This window comes from Macrobrachium nipponense, chromosome 41 (assembly GCF_015104395.2).
Source record: "Macrobrachium nipponense isolate FS-2020 chromosome 41, ASM1510439v2, whole genome shotgun sequence".
NCBI classification, from domain to species: domain Eukaryota; kingdom Metazoa; phylum Arthropoda; class Malacostraca; order Decapoda; family Palaemonidae; genus Macrobrachium; species Macrobrachium nipponense.
Window position 1 is genome coordinate 29,774,258 of NC_061102.1, and position 18,148 is coordinate 29,792,405.

An 18,148-nucleotide genomic window follows, 5' to 3' on the forward strand; every position below is an offset into this window, starting at 1 on the left:
CAAAGAAAATAAGCACTTGTGTTTTATCACTTTGCTCTATCCATGAGGCTTACTTTCCTTGACTACAGCAAATCGTGTCAAGGCAACAAATATCACCAGAGGAGTACAGCCTGTGCTTGATACTGTAGTGGTGTCTCCACTGGCAAGATAATCAATACTGCAGGCTTAGCACTATTGTTTCTTAGCAGGGATGGAATAGTCTATATTAGTTGTAGGCATTGGCAAACCATAAACACATGCCACAAACTAACCTGGGGAAAGTTTGGCACATATGCCTGGGTCAGCATTGTCAAAAGTTCATGGGCTGGTCCACTACCCTCATGCAGAAAAGCAGAAGATAGGAGGAAGAGAGAGGGTGGTTTGGGAGAATTTCGGTATCAAACTCAGGATAATCCCAATAGGATCTTTAGGTCCTTTCACTGCTGGTGAACGTCTCCACTGGGAAGGAGACTAGTGATTAACTACTTATAGTACCTACTAATGCTGAACAAAACCAGTTTTACCGACACCAAGTACAGAAAACACAAATTTGTGCCAAGTTATACCCCCACCTAAATAAAAGGTTTTGGTTCATCTTGGGACCATTGGAAATTTTCTTGTCTTACTGACGAGCCAGACGTGATCTGAAACTTGCTTGTAGAAATATCTATGCCAAGAATACTGTACATTATTCCAGTTTGATAATGTCACATGTCCTGCTGCATTAGACATGACCTAATTACAGCTACTTACTTGAAAGTATGGTTACTCCTAAGTTGAATGTAACAGTCATATAATTGAAAAAAAAATATTGAGTCGTAATAAATTACAAGTGTATATCTGGAGTACCGAAGAAAAAATACGAAAGCCTGCTTTCATTTTATTGATGTCCTTTTCCCAAACAGTGATGATAACAATTTGTAACTACCAATGAAAGTTAGCATGTTTGATAGTTATTCCAACAGGGAACTTTGTGCTTACTAACTTACAAATATCAGATGGTAACCACTGCAGAGAACCAGCATCCTTACTTATCCTGTCAAGGTGTCACAAGCAAAATTTCTAATTTGTCTTTATTTTCTTACAATAAAACTGTGAAATGATTTACCGGGCAAAATCTATCAACAGTACTGTGTGGAGAGGCTTTAATACAGCTTCAAATGTTTTTGAGTTGAATATAGAATTTAGGCCTAAGGCCAAGCACTGGAACCTATGAGGTCATTCAGCGCTGAAATGGGAATTTGACAGTAAAAGGTTTGAAAAGTGTTAGGAGAGGGTGGAAAGTCAGATGGAAGAAAGAGAATATGAAAGGAGGTACAGAACAAGGAAAGAGATGTTGCAGCTAGGGGCCGAAAGCATGCTGCAAAGAACCTTAAGTAATGCCTACAGTGGACTGCATGAGGTCCACTTGATGGTACTACCCTCCTACGGGGTTCAAATGTTTTTGAAGGTAGTATATCACATTTTTTGTGACTTGCACTGATTTCCTTAGTTTTTATGAAATTTTTTATATTCCTGTTTGTTTGTTTTGCATGTATTAATACTAAATGCCACATACCAAATTGAGTTTTTACAGCAGAACCAGTTTTGACTTAGGCTATTGGGAATGATGTCATGTTACCTTGCAAACTGTTGTGGACATATGCCCATGTTCATCAAGGTGCATGTGGTAACAGTAGGAGGCTTGTTCAGTTTTTATGTACCAGATTACATCTGGAATTGCCAAATTATTTACTTTGGTAGTATATTAGATTTTATAATAAACAAGAGATAGAGAATATTTCTCATTAATTTGCTGTAAATTATATCGTGTGCTTTTGTATATTCACTCAATTTTTTTTCTAATTTCTCATAGGATAGTGCACAGCTTTTGATATACCAGTAAATCATAAATTATTTGGCTATTTCATTACTAAAGGACTATTAGTTTTATTGAGAATCAGCACAGATAAACATATTTGTTTGCTGGGTTCCCAAGAAATTTAGTTTTGTAGCAGCATCTAGTTTTCATCCAAAAATCTAAGCATTTAATTTGCCTGAAAGTGTGCAATGCCCACACCTCTCACTATACTCAAAAAGTTTATCTTTGAGCATGTCTTCTCTTAAATTAAGGATCAGAATAATTCCCAGAGTAATGTTAATATTCATTAGGCTCCAAATACATCAGTACAATAATACAATAATATACTCCTTCCTGTTTAACTAAAAGGGAATATACCAAAAATAAACCAAAATGTAACACAGTTTACATAAATATATTATGTAGCTTATTGCTAAAGGAAAACCTTTAAGGGAAACCATCATCTTCCTCCTCTGCCATTTCCTTGGCAAGTTCCAAGTCCTGCTGTTCTCGTTCCCTTCGTTCCTGGTGGAGAAGAATGTTTTTTACTACATTTTCACAAACCCATGGTAGCAAAATTTATTTCATATAAAAACCACTCCCTTACTACAGCCTAGCACTTCAATACAGACAACATACTATGGCCCACATCACAAAGTCATCCAATTATTAACGTCCACATCAACCCTGTCCCCCTTATTTAGCATGTCTGCAACCAATTGGCAGGGAGGAGCAACATGTGTTATATTTAACTAATCACGCAGTATGGTACTGTAAATGAATCAAGTCTATATCAACATAGCAAATGATAAATCTCTCAGAAATTCAGATGATGCCTAGGTAGGTATAGTTGGTCTTCACTAGAAGGTGGCTGATTCTAAGAAGGGTAAGATAGGGGGTTAACTCATATACCCATTTAGAAAAATTTACAGAGTAACTGTCTGAAAAGAAATTGAAGTGGCCTGGGCCAAACCTAGTCAATCAATAACTAGTCATATTATAATGTGACATGGGTAGCCATAACCCAAATTCCTGAAGACTACTGAATTCTCTGTGAGGATGACAAGACGTAGTAGGACTGATAAATCAGCTCAAAATGAAATACTGGAAGTAAGAATGTGACAATTTCTCATTTCAATGCTGACCATTTCATGTGTACCATCTCGGTATATTCTGAGGACCTAGTCAAATCTGTACTTGTCATAGGGTTTGTTTATATATCATTGATGACCTGTGGTGATTATGTTCTATCAGCACTTCAGCTTGTCAGCTTGCCGATTTCATTCATATAAGTTGGATCATTCACTCTTTCTTTGGGTTCCCAGATCTTTTCTCAAGCTTATTTTACCAGCTAGTGGATATGAGAAATTGTCACAAAGTTGGAGAAAAGATCTGGGTGCCCCCCCAAAAAAAGTGAATGATCCCACTTATATGAATGAAATCGGCAAGCTGACAAGCGTTAGTGCTAATAGAACATAATCACTGCAGTTCATCAATGTTATATAAACAAACCCTATGACAAGTACAGATCTGACTAGGCCCTCAGAATATAACGAGATAGGGCATAAGTAAGAGAGGAAGAACATCGAACAGTGAGGAAGTTACCCCACACCTTTGGTGTCTAGCTACTGGAAAAGTGCATACATGAAGCAATAGTCAATAAAAGGAACTAAGGGCACAAGTAAAAACTTTTCCACCGACAATGAGAAAAAGCCCCTCATATAAGACTTCTAAAAGAGTTTGTGACTCTTATGGCCAATGTAAGTTCTATCTAAAGCTGCTTTCATGGAATCTGTAATCTAGTCTGTAGGGGAGAATGTGAAAGTGAAAATTACACTGCCATCATTAAGGAGGGCATTGACAATTGCTTACTCACCAGATTGATGACCAATTCTGGTAAAACAAATGTTGCAGCAAGAAAAGATATATTTCTATGACACCACCTGCAATATTCCAGTTACTCAGCCCGATACTAACTGAGGATGGAAAGTTTGCTGGGTGTGAAGAGGTGACTGGAGGTCCTCTCCAAGCTACTTTTCAAAAGTACACTGGAATACCTTGCATCCAAGAGATTATAAGGTTTCTGGTCAACTAAAATTTATTGACATAACATAAAGGATGTTACCTGGGGAAGGGTAAAAGATGAACATATTGGTACAAACACCATTACTGTGAAAAGGAAATGGGTAAACTTCAAGACCGTCAACTTTCCAAGGGAAGAAATAGTGTAGTAAATTCCCATGGGACCCTTGTATTACTCAAGTGCTTGCTGCCAAAAATTTTTAAAAAATAGCAATGCAAACAGAAGGAATGGGCATTACCATCCCAGGTCAGACTAAGAAGACACTGTTGAACTTATAAAAAAAAATATCTTTGGAAAGGAATTACTTGAGAAAAAGCATGCCATAATGAACACGACCAGGAGCCACAGACCAAAGAAAGGAAAGAACATGTATGGTCCCCTTAAACATACTATACTGTTTCAACTCATCTGTCAGCAAAAAATTAACATTTATTGACACGATCATAGCAACAATGTGGGATGTACTACTGCTCACAGACAGATTATTAGAATGCTTAATGCAGTAACCAAACACTGTCATACAATACATCGTGTTACAAGAGTTTTCACAAGTCTGAATTTCACTGACATGGCAAAGGTGTTTAATACTGTACAAGGAAAAGATAAATGAAAAATATAACAGAGTTAGACAAAATTAATATAATCAAGTGAATATGTAAAACAACAGTTAACACTCAAGGCAATATAACTTTTAATGCTTACCTCAGCACTCTCCAAATCCTTATTATATGACTTAGGAGGGTAACGCATTGCTTTTACACTCTGATTATGGATGTCCAGACAGAATGATATGCGCTGATGATACACTGACTGGGGTTCCCGAGTGCAATAGATATCAACAGTCTCTTTACTCTGCATGTAACCGTGTTCATGATCAATTACAGCCTGAAAGAAAATCAAATATACTGTACTACCAACCAAATGTCTTATATAATATTAAAAAAAAATTGTAAAAAGGATTATCACAGGGAGTCAAATGTACATTTGATATTTATTTTAAAGAAGCTCATGAAAGCTGTGGAAACTTCATATTTCAACATTACAAAAAACCTTAAGTCTGTCTAGAAATAAATGGAAATCAATTATATGTTGTGCAAACCTAATTACCATTAATTTTATCACTGCTGTAGACAACAAAATATAAACAAATACTTTCAAATTACTACAATGTTTTACAGAATAAACCTACGATAATATTGCCAGATAAATACAATTCTGAATGGTTACACAGTGGTAGTAATTTGAAAACTGTGCATACATCTTGAGAACCTGACGATGCAATGAACTGCCAGTTTCAGAGGATCATGTAAAAATACATCAAACTTCTAAATCCTCCCCAGTGAACTAGGAAAATGAAATTTCTAAAGGGTAAAAATTTATCTAGAAAAATCTCAATTCTCAAAACTTAAGCGCAAATACATTCTTCTAAATTATAAGACTGTAATACCCACTTCAATAACACCATCACGGATAGCCTTGGCCACAATAAATTCTGCATCTTCACGAGATCCAAGCGTGAGCTTTGAGGCCACATCAGCAAGGGAAATGCGAGAATATGAGAGAGAGATAGCTCTCAAACCAGTCTTGATTACATTATGACGTAATCGCAGTATTAACATAAATGTGTGATCCTCTTGGAACTGAAATAAAGACAAACTTGTTAATTTTAACACTTTCAGAGAACTTAACAATATTTTAAGACTATATAATGTAAGTCCATGTATTGTATATTCCCAATTAAACCATACAATTCTTGACAGAATTAAATAAAGAGTGCACAAAACCCTTGCTATAAGACTGATTAGAAATACAATTATTGACAGAATCAAATAGAGTGCACACAACCCTTGCTATAAGACTGATTAGAAATCAATGTTAAATTTTTCCTACAAGAAACCTTCACCTAAATTTCCCTCTGACTGCTAATGTATAATCTCTACAAGACGGTTTTTCTTTACATAAAGCCTCCAGATTCCCTTTCACTCCTCCTAAACCTATTTGCACAGTACTGTAAAAGGGGTACTTATTTATAAACCTCAGTATCTTGGAGTGAGGGTGAATGTTTTAGGATTACTTCAAGATTTCCTTACAGGTAGGCAGCAGCAAGTTCCTGTGGACAGGATCTTTAGTGAACCAAGACATAGTGTCTGGAGTTCCATACGGTAGTGTTTTCGGTGCAGTTATTTTTAGTGTTTACAAGTGACATGTTGCTGGCCGGAAAAACAAGATTGTTCAGTATGCCGATAATGCAACACGTGGGTGTTAAGTTTCCACTTTTGAGAAATGAAGCTATCCTCAGCCGCAGTCGGGACATGGACCGGAACAGAGAATAGTGTAGTAAGTGGGATATGAGGCTGAAACTCCAGTAAAACAAACACACTATTGATTAGCATATCTCATACAGATTTCCCACCCCACATCCTCCCCTTCAGGTGGCTGGAACTTTGCTGAACAAATCAGAAGCTTTAAGTATTCTAGGTGTAACCATTGACTCGCATCTAACTTTTGAGAAACATCTAATGAAAATTTTCAGCAAATGCACAAAGGTGCAAGACATTACTACCCTAATACTGTTTCCCCTTACATTTTAATACATTTTTATCTATTTGTTGATTTTTTTATTATAAGAGTATACTCCTTTCTGTATTTCCCTTTACCTTGTCTTCTCTCTTCCTAATGAACACCATATTCTCTGGATGCTTCTGAATAATAATAATAATAATAAAAATAATAAGTTGTACATGCATAGTACACTGTTGTTTATTATTATTACCTATTATCATTTGACATGTTATATATATGAGATTAGAAGTAATGAATATAATTTATAACAGTACTCCTACTTATACAGTTTTGACCAAGGACTCATGGACATCATCCCTCATCAGGGAGGAAGCAGAGGTAGTATGTCAACCGAGAAAAGGTTACTGACATACCAAGTTGGAGCAATGCCCGTTTCTGTGAGACCTTGCCCAAAAGTAAAAAAAGGAATAATTGTTTCAACAGCAGAAGCAAAGACAGCAGTTCAGCAACAATGAAGATTTCTGTACAGCAAAAACAGCAGTTCAGCAACAATGGAGATTTCTGTACAGCAGTGTAGCAGAACAAACAGTGAAATAGACAATCATAGAAGTGGGTTGTAATCCTAACCCTTCACTTGCTGCCACTACAGTAATTAACTACTTTATTTCTGTGGGTCAATGACAAGACCTGCATTCGCCAAAGGTATGACCATATAAAAAACAAGATTCATACTGTGAAGTTTTTTAACTACATTATTACATCCGGACAATCATCCAAGACAGATAACAATTTTCAAGTACCAAAAGGCCCCTTTCATTAGAGAATATAAGTCTTAAGCCTCTATTGTAAAATATGCAATCTTTGCAGACCTCAACAGGCATCAATTTTCTTGTGCATTCAAGATAACAACAAAGAAGTTTTCCTTTAGTTCATGATTACCATTTCTGTAAGTGGACATGATAGGCACTGCTACGTACTGGTTAAGCAGTGGCTATGTCAACCCATGTTAGCTGATGAATCCTAGCAAATGCAACAAGGCAGTAGCGTGGCTGGAATCAAGAAAGTCCAGGTACAAAGACTGATGATCCTCCAGAAAGTGAGGATGCAGCATTTATGGTTGGTACAGAGTCGCATCAGTCATTCTCTCTCCTCTAATAAGGTAGTTGAATGTTACCAGACCTGTGACCATGAGGAAAAGCATGGTTGTGACCATAGCAATTCTTCTAATAATATTTGAAGTTGCTGTTCCACCACATGGCCATGACACTGTCCAAGGTAAAGGAACTGAGAATCCTGTCGTAATATGTACGCCAAGGATCGCCAATCTCCATCAGACTCATAACTGAATTGAATACAATTTAGGACAAAGGCCAAGCATTGGGACCTATGTGGTCATTCATTGCTGAAACAGAAATTGACAGTAAAACCTCACAGTTGAACTATGAATCAACAATTAGGAAAGGGTGGAAGTAAGATGGAAGAGAATATGAATGGAGGTACCGTAAAAGAAATGAAAGAGGTTGCAGCTAGGGACCGAAGGGACACTGCAAAGAACCTCATGTAATGCCAACAGTGCACTGACGGCACTATCCCACTACGGGGAAATCATAAGCAAGATGACATCACTATCGCAATGGGGCAAGGTTCCAATATAGCAGTGGAATACTCTTCTATAGCACACCTCATAGACCACGTATGTCAATGAAGTTCTGAGAACGTTACCAGCCCAGAAGTGGACTCAATCTCTGGAAGAACAGCAAATGGGCAAGAAGCAGTCAAAATCCATAACTAAATATGCAGCTATAACCAAAAGTAATGTGGAGAAAGTGAACAAGTCAAATGTAAACATATCTGAGAGCTAATTAGGTAGGTAACCTTTTATTTGCTAGTTAATGCTACATGAAAACTGTATTTTCCTGATAAAATTAAATTAGTACAAATGTGGATGAGGAATGAATCGGTGATAAGCTGGAATGAAGAAACACGACTAGAAAATGGTAATTACTCGGTAATAACTCCAAACAACTGATGACAATCGTGGCTGAGATAAATAACTAAAATTCACCATTGTTACCACTTATAAATGAATAAATTATGTTAAAAGAAAAAGAATTTATTAACCAATCCTGGAAAACAATCCTAGAAACCATATGAAAAACAGCACCAGAGCTACTCCCATTAACTGTAAGACCATGCAATATTATTATTTAATACATAATGAGAATTCAGGGGGATGCATTGTGGTTAAATAGGATCAGGGCAACTGTGACCAGTGTTTAGAATACTCGGACCATAAAGAATTTTTCTCGAGATAACACGGAACAAACAGCTAAGACAAAGACAATACAGAACTAACAAGATTTTCTCTATTCTCTTAAGAATTTTCAGGACAAGACTTGTTCTCTTAAAGACTATTTAGTCCAAATAACAAATGTTTATGCAACATATGGCCAAGCAATAATTATTATAATAGAATTTGGGAATTATTTACATACTAGCATACACTGTGACACATAGCGTTTCCCAGATAAGGATTAGTACGTGGTATTATAGCTTGCTATTTGCTTTTTTAAAAATAAACATGGAAAGATGTCAAAGCTGATTATTAATATTTTCAACTCTGGCTTTTAATTATAACTTTTTATACCCATTTCATATATTAATGCTGATAATTTAATTTTTTACTTTCACTGGTTCAAGAATTCTATGAACAACAATTCTTGTTGCTTCTACTTTACTTACTAAAAGTGGTCCTAATTGTCTCAAAATATTTTAAGTTGTCTCAGCTCAATGAGACTACCTCCTCCTCCTTGACAGACAAAAAGGCAGGAGATCCGGGAAACATACTGGACTATGGTATTGGAAATATACTGTATACAATTAATGTATTTGTAATGAAACAAATATGGATAAGCAATTCAACCATCTTACACTATCCTAAGAATGAAGATTCTTTGGAGTAATAAATATATGAAAAAAACAAGTCATAGTTCCAAATCCACAAAGTTAAGTCATCCACCAACAATTAAGAAGTCAGTGGTCTTGTTATGATAAACTGCAAAACTAAGAAAATATCAAATATCAGACAGAAAATGTTAAAAAATTACATTATTCAAGGATCAAAACATTAAACTTTTGAGACCTGTGCACTTAACCCGGAAGAAGAAAAAAAAAATGATTACTTACTTTGCTTTTATATTCATTCAGAGTGGATGTGAAATGGACCAAATTTCCAAGTCGCACAGCCTGGGTTAGCTGTAAATAGGGTGCCAAAGCTCGCCTCATAATAGCTTGGCGAAAAATCTGTAAAACAAGTGATTATTAAGTTACAATTTTGTTCTTCATAACTCAAAAATTTACTCATGAAATTACAGTTCAAGTGATCTGCTTATAATCTTAGACTTTACAACCATTACAATTCATTCTTATCCACTTACGCTTTGGTCTACATTTAGTGCAAACTACTCTATGGTCTTGTCAAGAGGATTTTCATTTTTCGCTGTTGATTTTTTTCAACCAGTTACCAGTCTACTTAATACGTTCCTTCAATTTCAGCAAAACTTTAAATCTTAACAATATCCTTAATAATGGAAATGTTAGTGAAACAACTTCAGCAACTCACCTGCCTCTCAGGTATATCTCCTAGTAAGAGTTCTACCACAACAGCCAATTTCTGTACTGACTGGCGGAATCCCACAGCAGTCTGCTGAGGGGCTTTGCGTAATGCTTGGATCAGGTGTTTGTGAGCCTCTGAATACTCTAACTGAATTCCCTTAATTCGACCCATGTAGTAATGGTAACGAGCTACTTCATTGTTGTTAGCCTGTGAAAGAACAAATTATGTCAGAACTTTAGGTAACACAAATACAAAAGCATATCCCACCTAATAACAGATCACCTTTATAACTCACATATATATGAGTTACAAATCACCTTTATAACTAATAACAGTTACAAATCCACTTTTATAGTTGTAAGCTAATGTACAGTATTTAAACTTAAGCAAATATTGTACAAGAAAGTAATAACAATTGTGTAATAAGAGAACTTCCAGCTAAAAATACACATAAGTATACTAATAAAAAATTGTTTTATTTTGAATTGCCCAAGACTGAAGACTGCAAAGGACTATTACCTGTTGTGGAAATTCTAGTTTGACAATGAGCTTTTGTGCTTGATCATAGAGGGAATAATGGAGATAATTCCTCAACAGACCATTAATAAGCACAGCCTGTCCTTCATGGTCCTTTCGCAGAGTTGCCTGGCAGAGCCGCTGATGCAAGAAACTATTTGGAAAAGAATAAAAATTATGAAATATTTTAAAAAGTTTAAATCTAGTTGCATCTTCAATAATGAATTTACTGCATAAAAACACATCAAACCAACACAATTCCTTTAGTTTTATACATTAAATGGCTAATGATAAAAGTCCAACAATTAAATAACTAATGATAATAGTCTATTTATTCAACTTATTCTTGAGCTGAATAGTAGTGGCATTAATATCCTATGTTGTAATACATTTAAAACGGTGGTATCTTGTATGTTAATAAGTTGCTTCAGTAGTTGGTGTTGAACCATTTTAGTACTAGTTTCCTTATATCTATCACTTACTGAAGGTGAACAGATTACCACGTTATTTATACATCTGAGTAAACTAAATGTTTAAATCAACTGACCTTATAAAACTTTCTGAAAAACTACAAGTTATGGTATTCTAGCCTCCTCTGACATTCAATGTGTCTGATTGATGGAAAATTGTATTCTAGTAATGTATTTGCTGAACTTTCTTTTAAGCTCACATTGTGGTTTTACATCACAAATATATATTCTTGCCAAGTAATTCATATCTGACACTTTTTTTTTTATAACCTGTGTGTAGTACATTTTTATAGGCTGAGAGGCATCTGCAATTTTACAGACCAGGACAATCGCCCAAGTCACCTTTGTCTATGAAATTTACTACGTACTTCTCTATTGTTTAAAATATCAGCACCAATACCCATTTTAGCATGAACAAAGCACCCACCACCAAACTAAGAGGCACAACACTTCTGACTTTTTGCTAAACTGACAGCAACTTTTTTGTTCTCTGTGACTTAGCCATTGTTCTATCCCATCTCCTACTTCCTCTGTACTTAAATTTCTTTATTTTTCAATAAACTTACATGGCAAATTGTCAAATGCCTTCTGGAAATACATGTTATGTATAACAGTTGCTCTACTTTCATCATAGATTATGTCTTACAAATGAAAGGTTTGCAGAGTATGCTCTATTAAAAAATTCATGTGGCCTGTTTAATCAAGACCGTGATTCAAATTACTCAATATGTTAAGTTGCATTCTTGTAACAGGCACCTCTCATGAATATCAGTGCAGTATTATACAAAATCTAATCCCTGCTCATGTCCTTAGTATGTTGCTGGGATACTAGAATTTCTTTTAGCCAATTTTTTTGTGTACGAACTATTAATGGATCACCAATACCTACATCACCACTAAGATTAAAAGATCATCTTTTAATGGATCTACAAAGTCTTGATTGGCTGGCTTTTATTGTTCCCAATTGAAAAAATGCTTCTAGTAGATTTCTTTTGCTGGACACAGACTTACTTTCATGTTCAAACTTTGCTTTCCTAAGCAACTGGTCTATCCTGTTTTTTTTTTTTTTTTATACAACTGCAAAATTTTACAGATTATGGGCTTTTTCTGTCTGTGGCTGCACTGGCAAAATCCTTACTAGATCATCTTAACTGTATGTTTTTGTTTGATATTTTTTCCCTGTATATGGAAGTCACATACTGCTGAAATGTTGGTTTTGAATGAATGCTACATTTGCTCTTACTTTGCAACCCTTCAAAGTCTGCTTTCTGAGAGTTGGCTCATATCTTTTCCTATTTCTTTTCTGCTTTAGCCAAGAATACTTCCATTTCACATCAAATTAAGATTCTAATGTGCTAATAAAGCATTAATAATGCATTTATTCTTTGGTCTATGAAAATAACTTAAAAATAAGTGTTAATGCTTGAAGCAATCATGTGAGGTTGTGCTCGTTCAACTCAATTATTAAACAAGACTAATAAATGCTGCACTAATCTATCTACTATTTCAGCAACAAAGAATACTAACCCTCTAATTTCCTCAAGTCTGTTGTTAACTTCATATGCACGTGAATGGTAGAAGTAACAACGTGCAGCTAGAAGATCTAGTGTGCGACGGTTCACACTAGTAACTTTTGTCATCAGCTGGTCTGAAAGACATTAAAATTTTACTAAACTGAAACTGAAACATGAAAACTATTATGACATTTCAATGCTTATATCATCTGTAATAGTTACAATACTGTTAAGTTGTAGCTACAGCATAACATATTAAATGTATGCATACTTCAAAACTTGTCAGGAGTTGCCAGTGAGAAGTTGCTGAAAGTAATTCATTATTTACATACTACTGCAAAACCACTCAAAGAAGTGATTGCAATAGTGAACCCTTTATGTATAAATTTTGATCAAAGTAAATACTAATGACATACCTGAGCATTTGATGGCATCTGCATGTCTATCAGTGTCAAGAAGTCTTAAAAGAACTAGCAAGTGAATGTAGACATCCACTTCAAGAGCCAACTGTGTTCGCTGTCGTCCCACGGGTGCTGAAAAGTTTTTGCAAAGTTTTAAAAATCTTTCTAAATATAAATCAAAGACCTACTCTCTATATTTATTTACTGATATTTAGTTATAATTTGAATTCTGACAAAGGCATAATTTGGTCCTAAATATAATCTGCATCTTATATATCTTGTAAACAGATATATAAGATGCGCTACTTTACAGAATAAAAATCAATAAAAAATGATATTGTTATAATACAATAAAGTTTCATACATACTTACCTGGCAGATATATACATAGGGACGATGGAGTCTTAGCTATGTATATATCTGACAGGTAAGTTGATTGTATGAAAATATTAATTGAAAAATTACAAAAATCACAAAACAGCAATGTGTGAATGACAATAACTTCAAAACAGCACTTTGTGCAAATTAACAAAACCCTTAAATAGTTGAGCAATTATCTTGTATGCAAACATGGAAATTTTCTATTCAATATGCTTATCAACAAAGCACACCACATGACTATGGTTTCGTCCTTGGTAGTAATTGGTGTGCCAAAAGCATAGTCTTAAAACTAGTATACAGTTTATAAAAACTCACCCTGCGGTACTGTTTCAGTATCCATCAGTTCTTCTACATACTGCAAAATGTTTTCTTTTTCCTGTTTATTTTCAGGACGAATGAAATACAGTGCAATGAGCCGACGCAAAACATTTGGAGTAAGCTTCCTCCTTGTAGCTGGTAATGCCCTTAATACTCTTAAGACAAAACGTGGCTCTTTGCTTACTATACTCCTCTCCACGAGCCTTATGTGTTCCTTCAAATCTGAAATAAAAATAAACATCAGTATAATTAACATTGTCTTCCTGATATTTATCCTTCCAATCTTTCAGAGAGAGGATTTGCTTTTTCCTTCAAGTTAAAATTCCCTATATTTATGCCTAACCATTTTTTTTTTAGGTCCTGGACTAATTAAGGGCACAGGGATGCCTACCTAATTATTCTGCATGAAACTATATATTTTGATAATCGTTAATAAATCAAACTGGATCTCTTCTTTCTTTATTTCCCTTTAACGCCCATTTCTTCTTTCTAACAAGCACCATATTCTTTGAAAGATTAAATTCTAAGCCAATGGCCCGTGGGCTTGTTCCATATGAATAGAGTTTATCTTCTGAATAATAACCAAAACTTACTGGATCTTGTTACTTGTGAGGCACTCATAAGTCCAAAAATTTAAAATCCTATTTTAAACTATGCATTATAATTTAGTAAGTATGCTGGACATAATGAATGCTAAAACATATGTGCCCATTCCCTTTATTTCCAGGGCAACTAACCTGGTGACCTAGGTTAGGTTACAACCTATTTTAATCTAAATTATACCTTAGGTTAGGTTGGGTGGGGGAGGGGGTCCTGGAAAGGCAAATGTCATCCTTCCCCCCTCCCCTAAAGCCAGGGCAGGACCTAACATCTATGTTAGGTTAAATACATCCTTGTACTTCACTAGTTTTGTTTTCCACTACCCTTACGCCCTTCTCTCCCACCGCAGTCCCCAAACTTGTAGGATACCTATGAGGGAGATCCAGTGTCAAAAACTACTGGTATGCAACCAAAATAAGAACATACTAGCTAGTATATTACAATATATTTTCAACTCTGGAGTGCGACCGTTTTAAAAATTTATCGACATTTTAATGCAGGTAAAAAAAAATTGCACGTACACAGTACGTACTTGTACCCACGGAGAGAGATGAAATCAAAATTTGCAAGTTTACATTCATGTCTGCCAATTAGGACCTAGAGTGTAATATTAATTTGATGATTCCTAATTCACTTTCATCATCCATTGCTTTTTAAGGATGAAAAGTAGAGTGCATCCCAGTAACTGGCCTTGCAGAAAACTGAAGACTACTAAGTACCAAAGCCTGGTTCCTGCCGGTTGCCAACCGCAATATTTACCACCTTTTGTTTATATTTTTGTTTCTATTCTTTTTTGTTTATAATACTTAACATCTTTCACTTATGCTTCTGCATTTAGCCCATGGGACTAGTGCTAACCTAAACACGGCTTCCATTGTGCACATACACTGGTGGTTATTGAACCAAAGGGGCTAGGTTGTAGGAATAGCTAGACTTTAATTTTACCAACTGTTCTTTAGGCTAAATGTTTTGTGACTGATACCGAACCGGGGTACTACGGCTACGCAAACCATGTGTTCTTCCAATAGCCTACCTTATCTTGTGGTTAGGGGAAACAACTGCCTTGGATCCATCGTACTCAGGTGGATCAGCCTTATTCACTCAATATTTAATTGGTGAAACAAGAATACAATTACATCTTTAAGCATACCATTCAAAAGATTGAAGTTTTGTCAACAAAATGTGATATATGAAAGCACCATACGAACTAAAATAAGCATGTGAGGTCTTCATAAAATATGTTTTCAATGCAGTTTCCTAATTCAATATGGTGTCACCCACCTCCGGTCCCTTTCATAACTGGCATTGATCCAACTCCTTCCCAACCTGCCCAGCGCTCATTTGAACAATATTAGTGTATACTATACGTAATGTTTATTGATCTTACCCAAGATTGCAGTTGTAATCAGCACAATAATACATTTTGTTGCCTCTATTAGTGAAAGTATGAAACATCTTATTCCCGGGGTCATGGTTTGAACTGAAATTCATTTTTACCTTGTAATCGGTGGTTATCCTTACTGCCATCACAACTGAAACTCCAGTGCTTATTTGATTATAATTATATACATTTTGGTCTTAATTCAATCTAAATTGCACTTGAACTACGTTGAGTTTGTTGATAGCGAAGTTGTGGCAGAAAAAATTTCCAGCCTTGTCGTACATCTGGCTGCCGAAAACCATCGCCTAGCAAACAACAGATTAATGAATTGTTTATGACAATTTTTTTTTTGCTAGCACTTGTCATTAAGTCTATATTACTATTTTGACTTTTTTTATTTTTAATAAAATAAATGTAACCTTTATTGCTTGCATGCTAGGAATGGGAAAATTTCAATGTTGCCAATTTAGTGGAGCTCCACACATACACCAATGCATTTACAAACTGTTTCCATGGATTCTGGTTGTCATAGTAATGCAATAACGATATAATTGCTCTAATATGTATATATACTACAAATAGATACGCTAATTTCACTTATTTCCCTGGTTTTGTGTAAGTCTTGTACCCAGTTTGGAAGGTAAACACATACCAATTGGCAACACTGATAAACAATAGGAGAGCGCAAACAACACCGTAGGTACTGTTCACAGCAAAACTGTTGATATTTGAGTCAGGAATCTAGTTACTTTTTCAACAACGAATATTTTCAAATTATTATCATATGTAAAAAATTTATGCAATTCATGACCTTATACTGATGTTTAACTACTTATGTAAACAATTATCTAGTGCACACTTCTTCTTTCTACCAAAAAATCGCGAGTTTCCTTGGATCCGAGGCGGAGGGCATCACTGTTTACGATTGTGAATAAAGTGTTCCAGCGTCTATGGGTACAAGTGGTGTGGGGATTTAACACATGGAATGAAAGTTTATTGACACAAGTGACTCTGCAAACATCGAGATGGCGTCAATCTTCTACATTTTGGTGTTTCAAGTAAAAATTTCAGAAGCGTCATAGCTAGTCTATCAATAACCCGTTTAATCTTAAAATATGACCTTAATTTCTAACTTTGAAGAAAATACTTACTTCGAAAGGAGAGTAGAAGTCTCGAGGTGTTGCTCTCGCCACCAATGACTCGTGACTGGTGCCCATCTCCGGTGTCAGGACATGTTAAAGTACTTTTTCGGAGGGTGGATCTACAAGCGGCCAAGACTGGATCAGCGAGTCCACTCAGTTGTTTCCCCTAGTACACCTTTAGGGTAGGCTATCTCTGCATTGCCTCGGCAAATCTCTCGGTGTTGGTTTCTCCCATTAGACTTAGAAAATGCAAAGGTTCAAATGGATGGCCCTTCACGATTATTATAGGCCTAGATAACTAAGCTAACTGTAGGTAATCCTACCCTACCTAAAGCTAGTCTAGGCTATGTAGGCTAGGATGCTCAAAAAAACAAACCGTGTGGTTAAGCTTACACAGATTTAGGTATGTATTCTTCAAAAATATTACTCTTGTGAAATTAATTAAAGCTCAACAGTACTACCACAGCCTGGAATAAACTTTGACAAGAATTTCAGCTCGGCCTAAACATCATGCCTGTGTAGGCCTAAGATAGGTACCCTAAGTATCCTACGTCAGAACCGTTTCTAAAGGCCCATTCAACAACAAAAACCGGCTCATTACCTTCAATAGTAAGAGTGTCCGGATCCTTTTTCTCCTCTGGTTCCTTTTCCTTCTCCTTGTCCTTAGAAACGTCCACGTCCATAGCTTCGACAGTCATTTTGCAATAAATGTGGGAGAAAGCGCAGTGACACAAGTTTTCAACGACAACAAACTCCGGCGAATGCTCGACTTTGTTGGTGCAGGTGCGTTCATGCGATGAGACAGTGGACGGAAAACGGTCACTTCCACTATCGGACATTTAAAGAACAACAAAAAAAATTATTTATCATAGCATTGGGGGTTTAAGTTCAATAGAAAATATTTGCCTAAAAATATAAAAATAAACTGGCCGTTGATTATGTCTACAATTAATAATGAAGCTAATTTACCTGCATCGCACGTTTACCGCAAACGGATAAAGGAAGGGCTGTTTTTATTATCTACAGTCTGCGTTACGAATAAAAACAAAGTCTTTCATAAATATATATCACGTGGAATTTGGTATATACTCTGATAGATCACTATTGTTGAAAGAATGACCCAGCTGCCACAGCTTGTTTTGTTCATGAACGTTGCCTTGCTTCTTCTTCAGACGTGACTTGTCAGTTTGTCAAAAAAGCTATACTGGAACACAGATCATGAACTTAATATAGAGACGTGATGATCTCCCTTTGTTGAATGGTGATTCAAACAGCATGATAAATTCCCGGAACGGGAATGAATAGAGAAGCAAAACTAACTTTATTGTGGTAAACCAAATGGTAGGAAATGTTCGAGACGGGTTTGATGAGAATAACGATAGTA

The 18,148-nt window shown here is 35.7% G+C and overlaps 1 protein-coding gene across 1 annotated transcript; it reads right to left on the minus strand.

Annotated features, from left to right (window-relative positions):
• Positions 1–2,111: 2,111 nt before the first annotated feature.
• Positions 2,112–17,546, minus strand: LOC135212645 (probable 26S proteasome non-ATPase regulatory subunit 3). The gene is made up of 10 exons (XM_064246254.1): positions 17,366–17,546; positions 13,639–13,863; positions 12,958–13,074; positions 12,555–12,675; positions 10,561–10,711; positions 10,048–10,248; positions 9,612–9,728; positions 5,354–5,542; positions 4,605–4,787; positions 2,112–2,344 (listed from the first exon to the last, which is right to left on the minus strand). The coding sequence occupies exons 1-10, from the start codon at positions 17,460–17,462 to the stop codon at positions 2,267–2,269; spliced, it is 1,479 nt and encodes a 492-aa protein (XP_064102324.1). The 5' UTR covers positions 17,463–17,546; the 3' UTR covers positions 2,112–2,266.
• Positions 17,547–18,148: the final 602 nt, after the last annotated feature.

Excerpts from the sequence above, each read along its gene's own strand:
- LOC135212645 (XM_064246254.1), bottom strand. The coding sequence starts at position 17,462 with ATGACTGTCGAAGCTATGGACGTGGACGTTTCTAAGGACAAGGAGAAG. Across the intron at positions 13,864-17,365 it reads GGACACTCTTACTATTGAAG|ATTTGAAGGAACACATAAGG; the intron begins GTAATGAGCCGG and ends TTTTTATTTCAG. Across the intron at positions 12,676-12,957 it reads AGATGCCATCAAATGCTCAG|ACCAGCTGATGACAAAAGTT; the intron begins GTATGTCATTAG and ends AATGTCTTTCAG.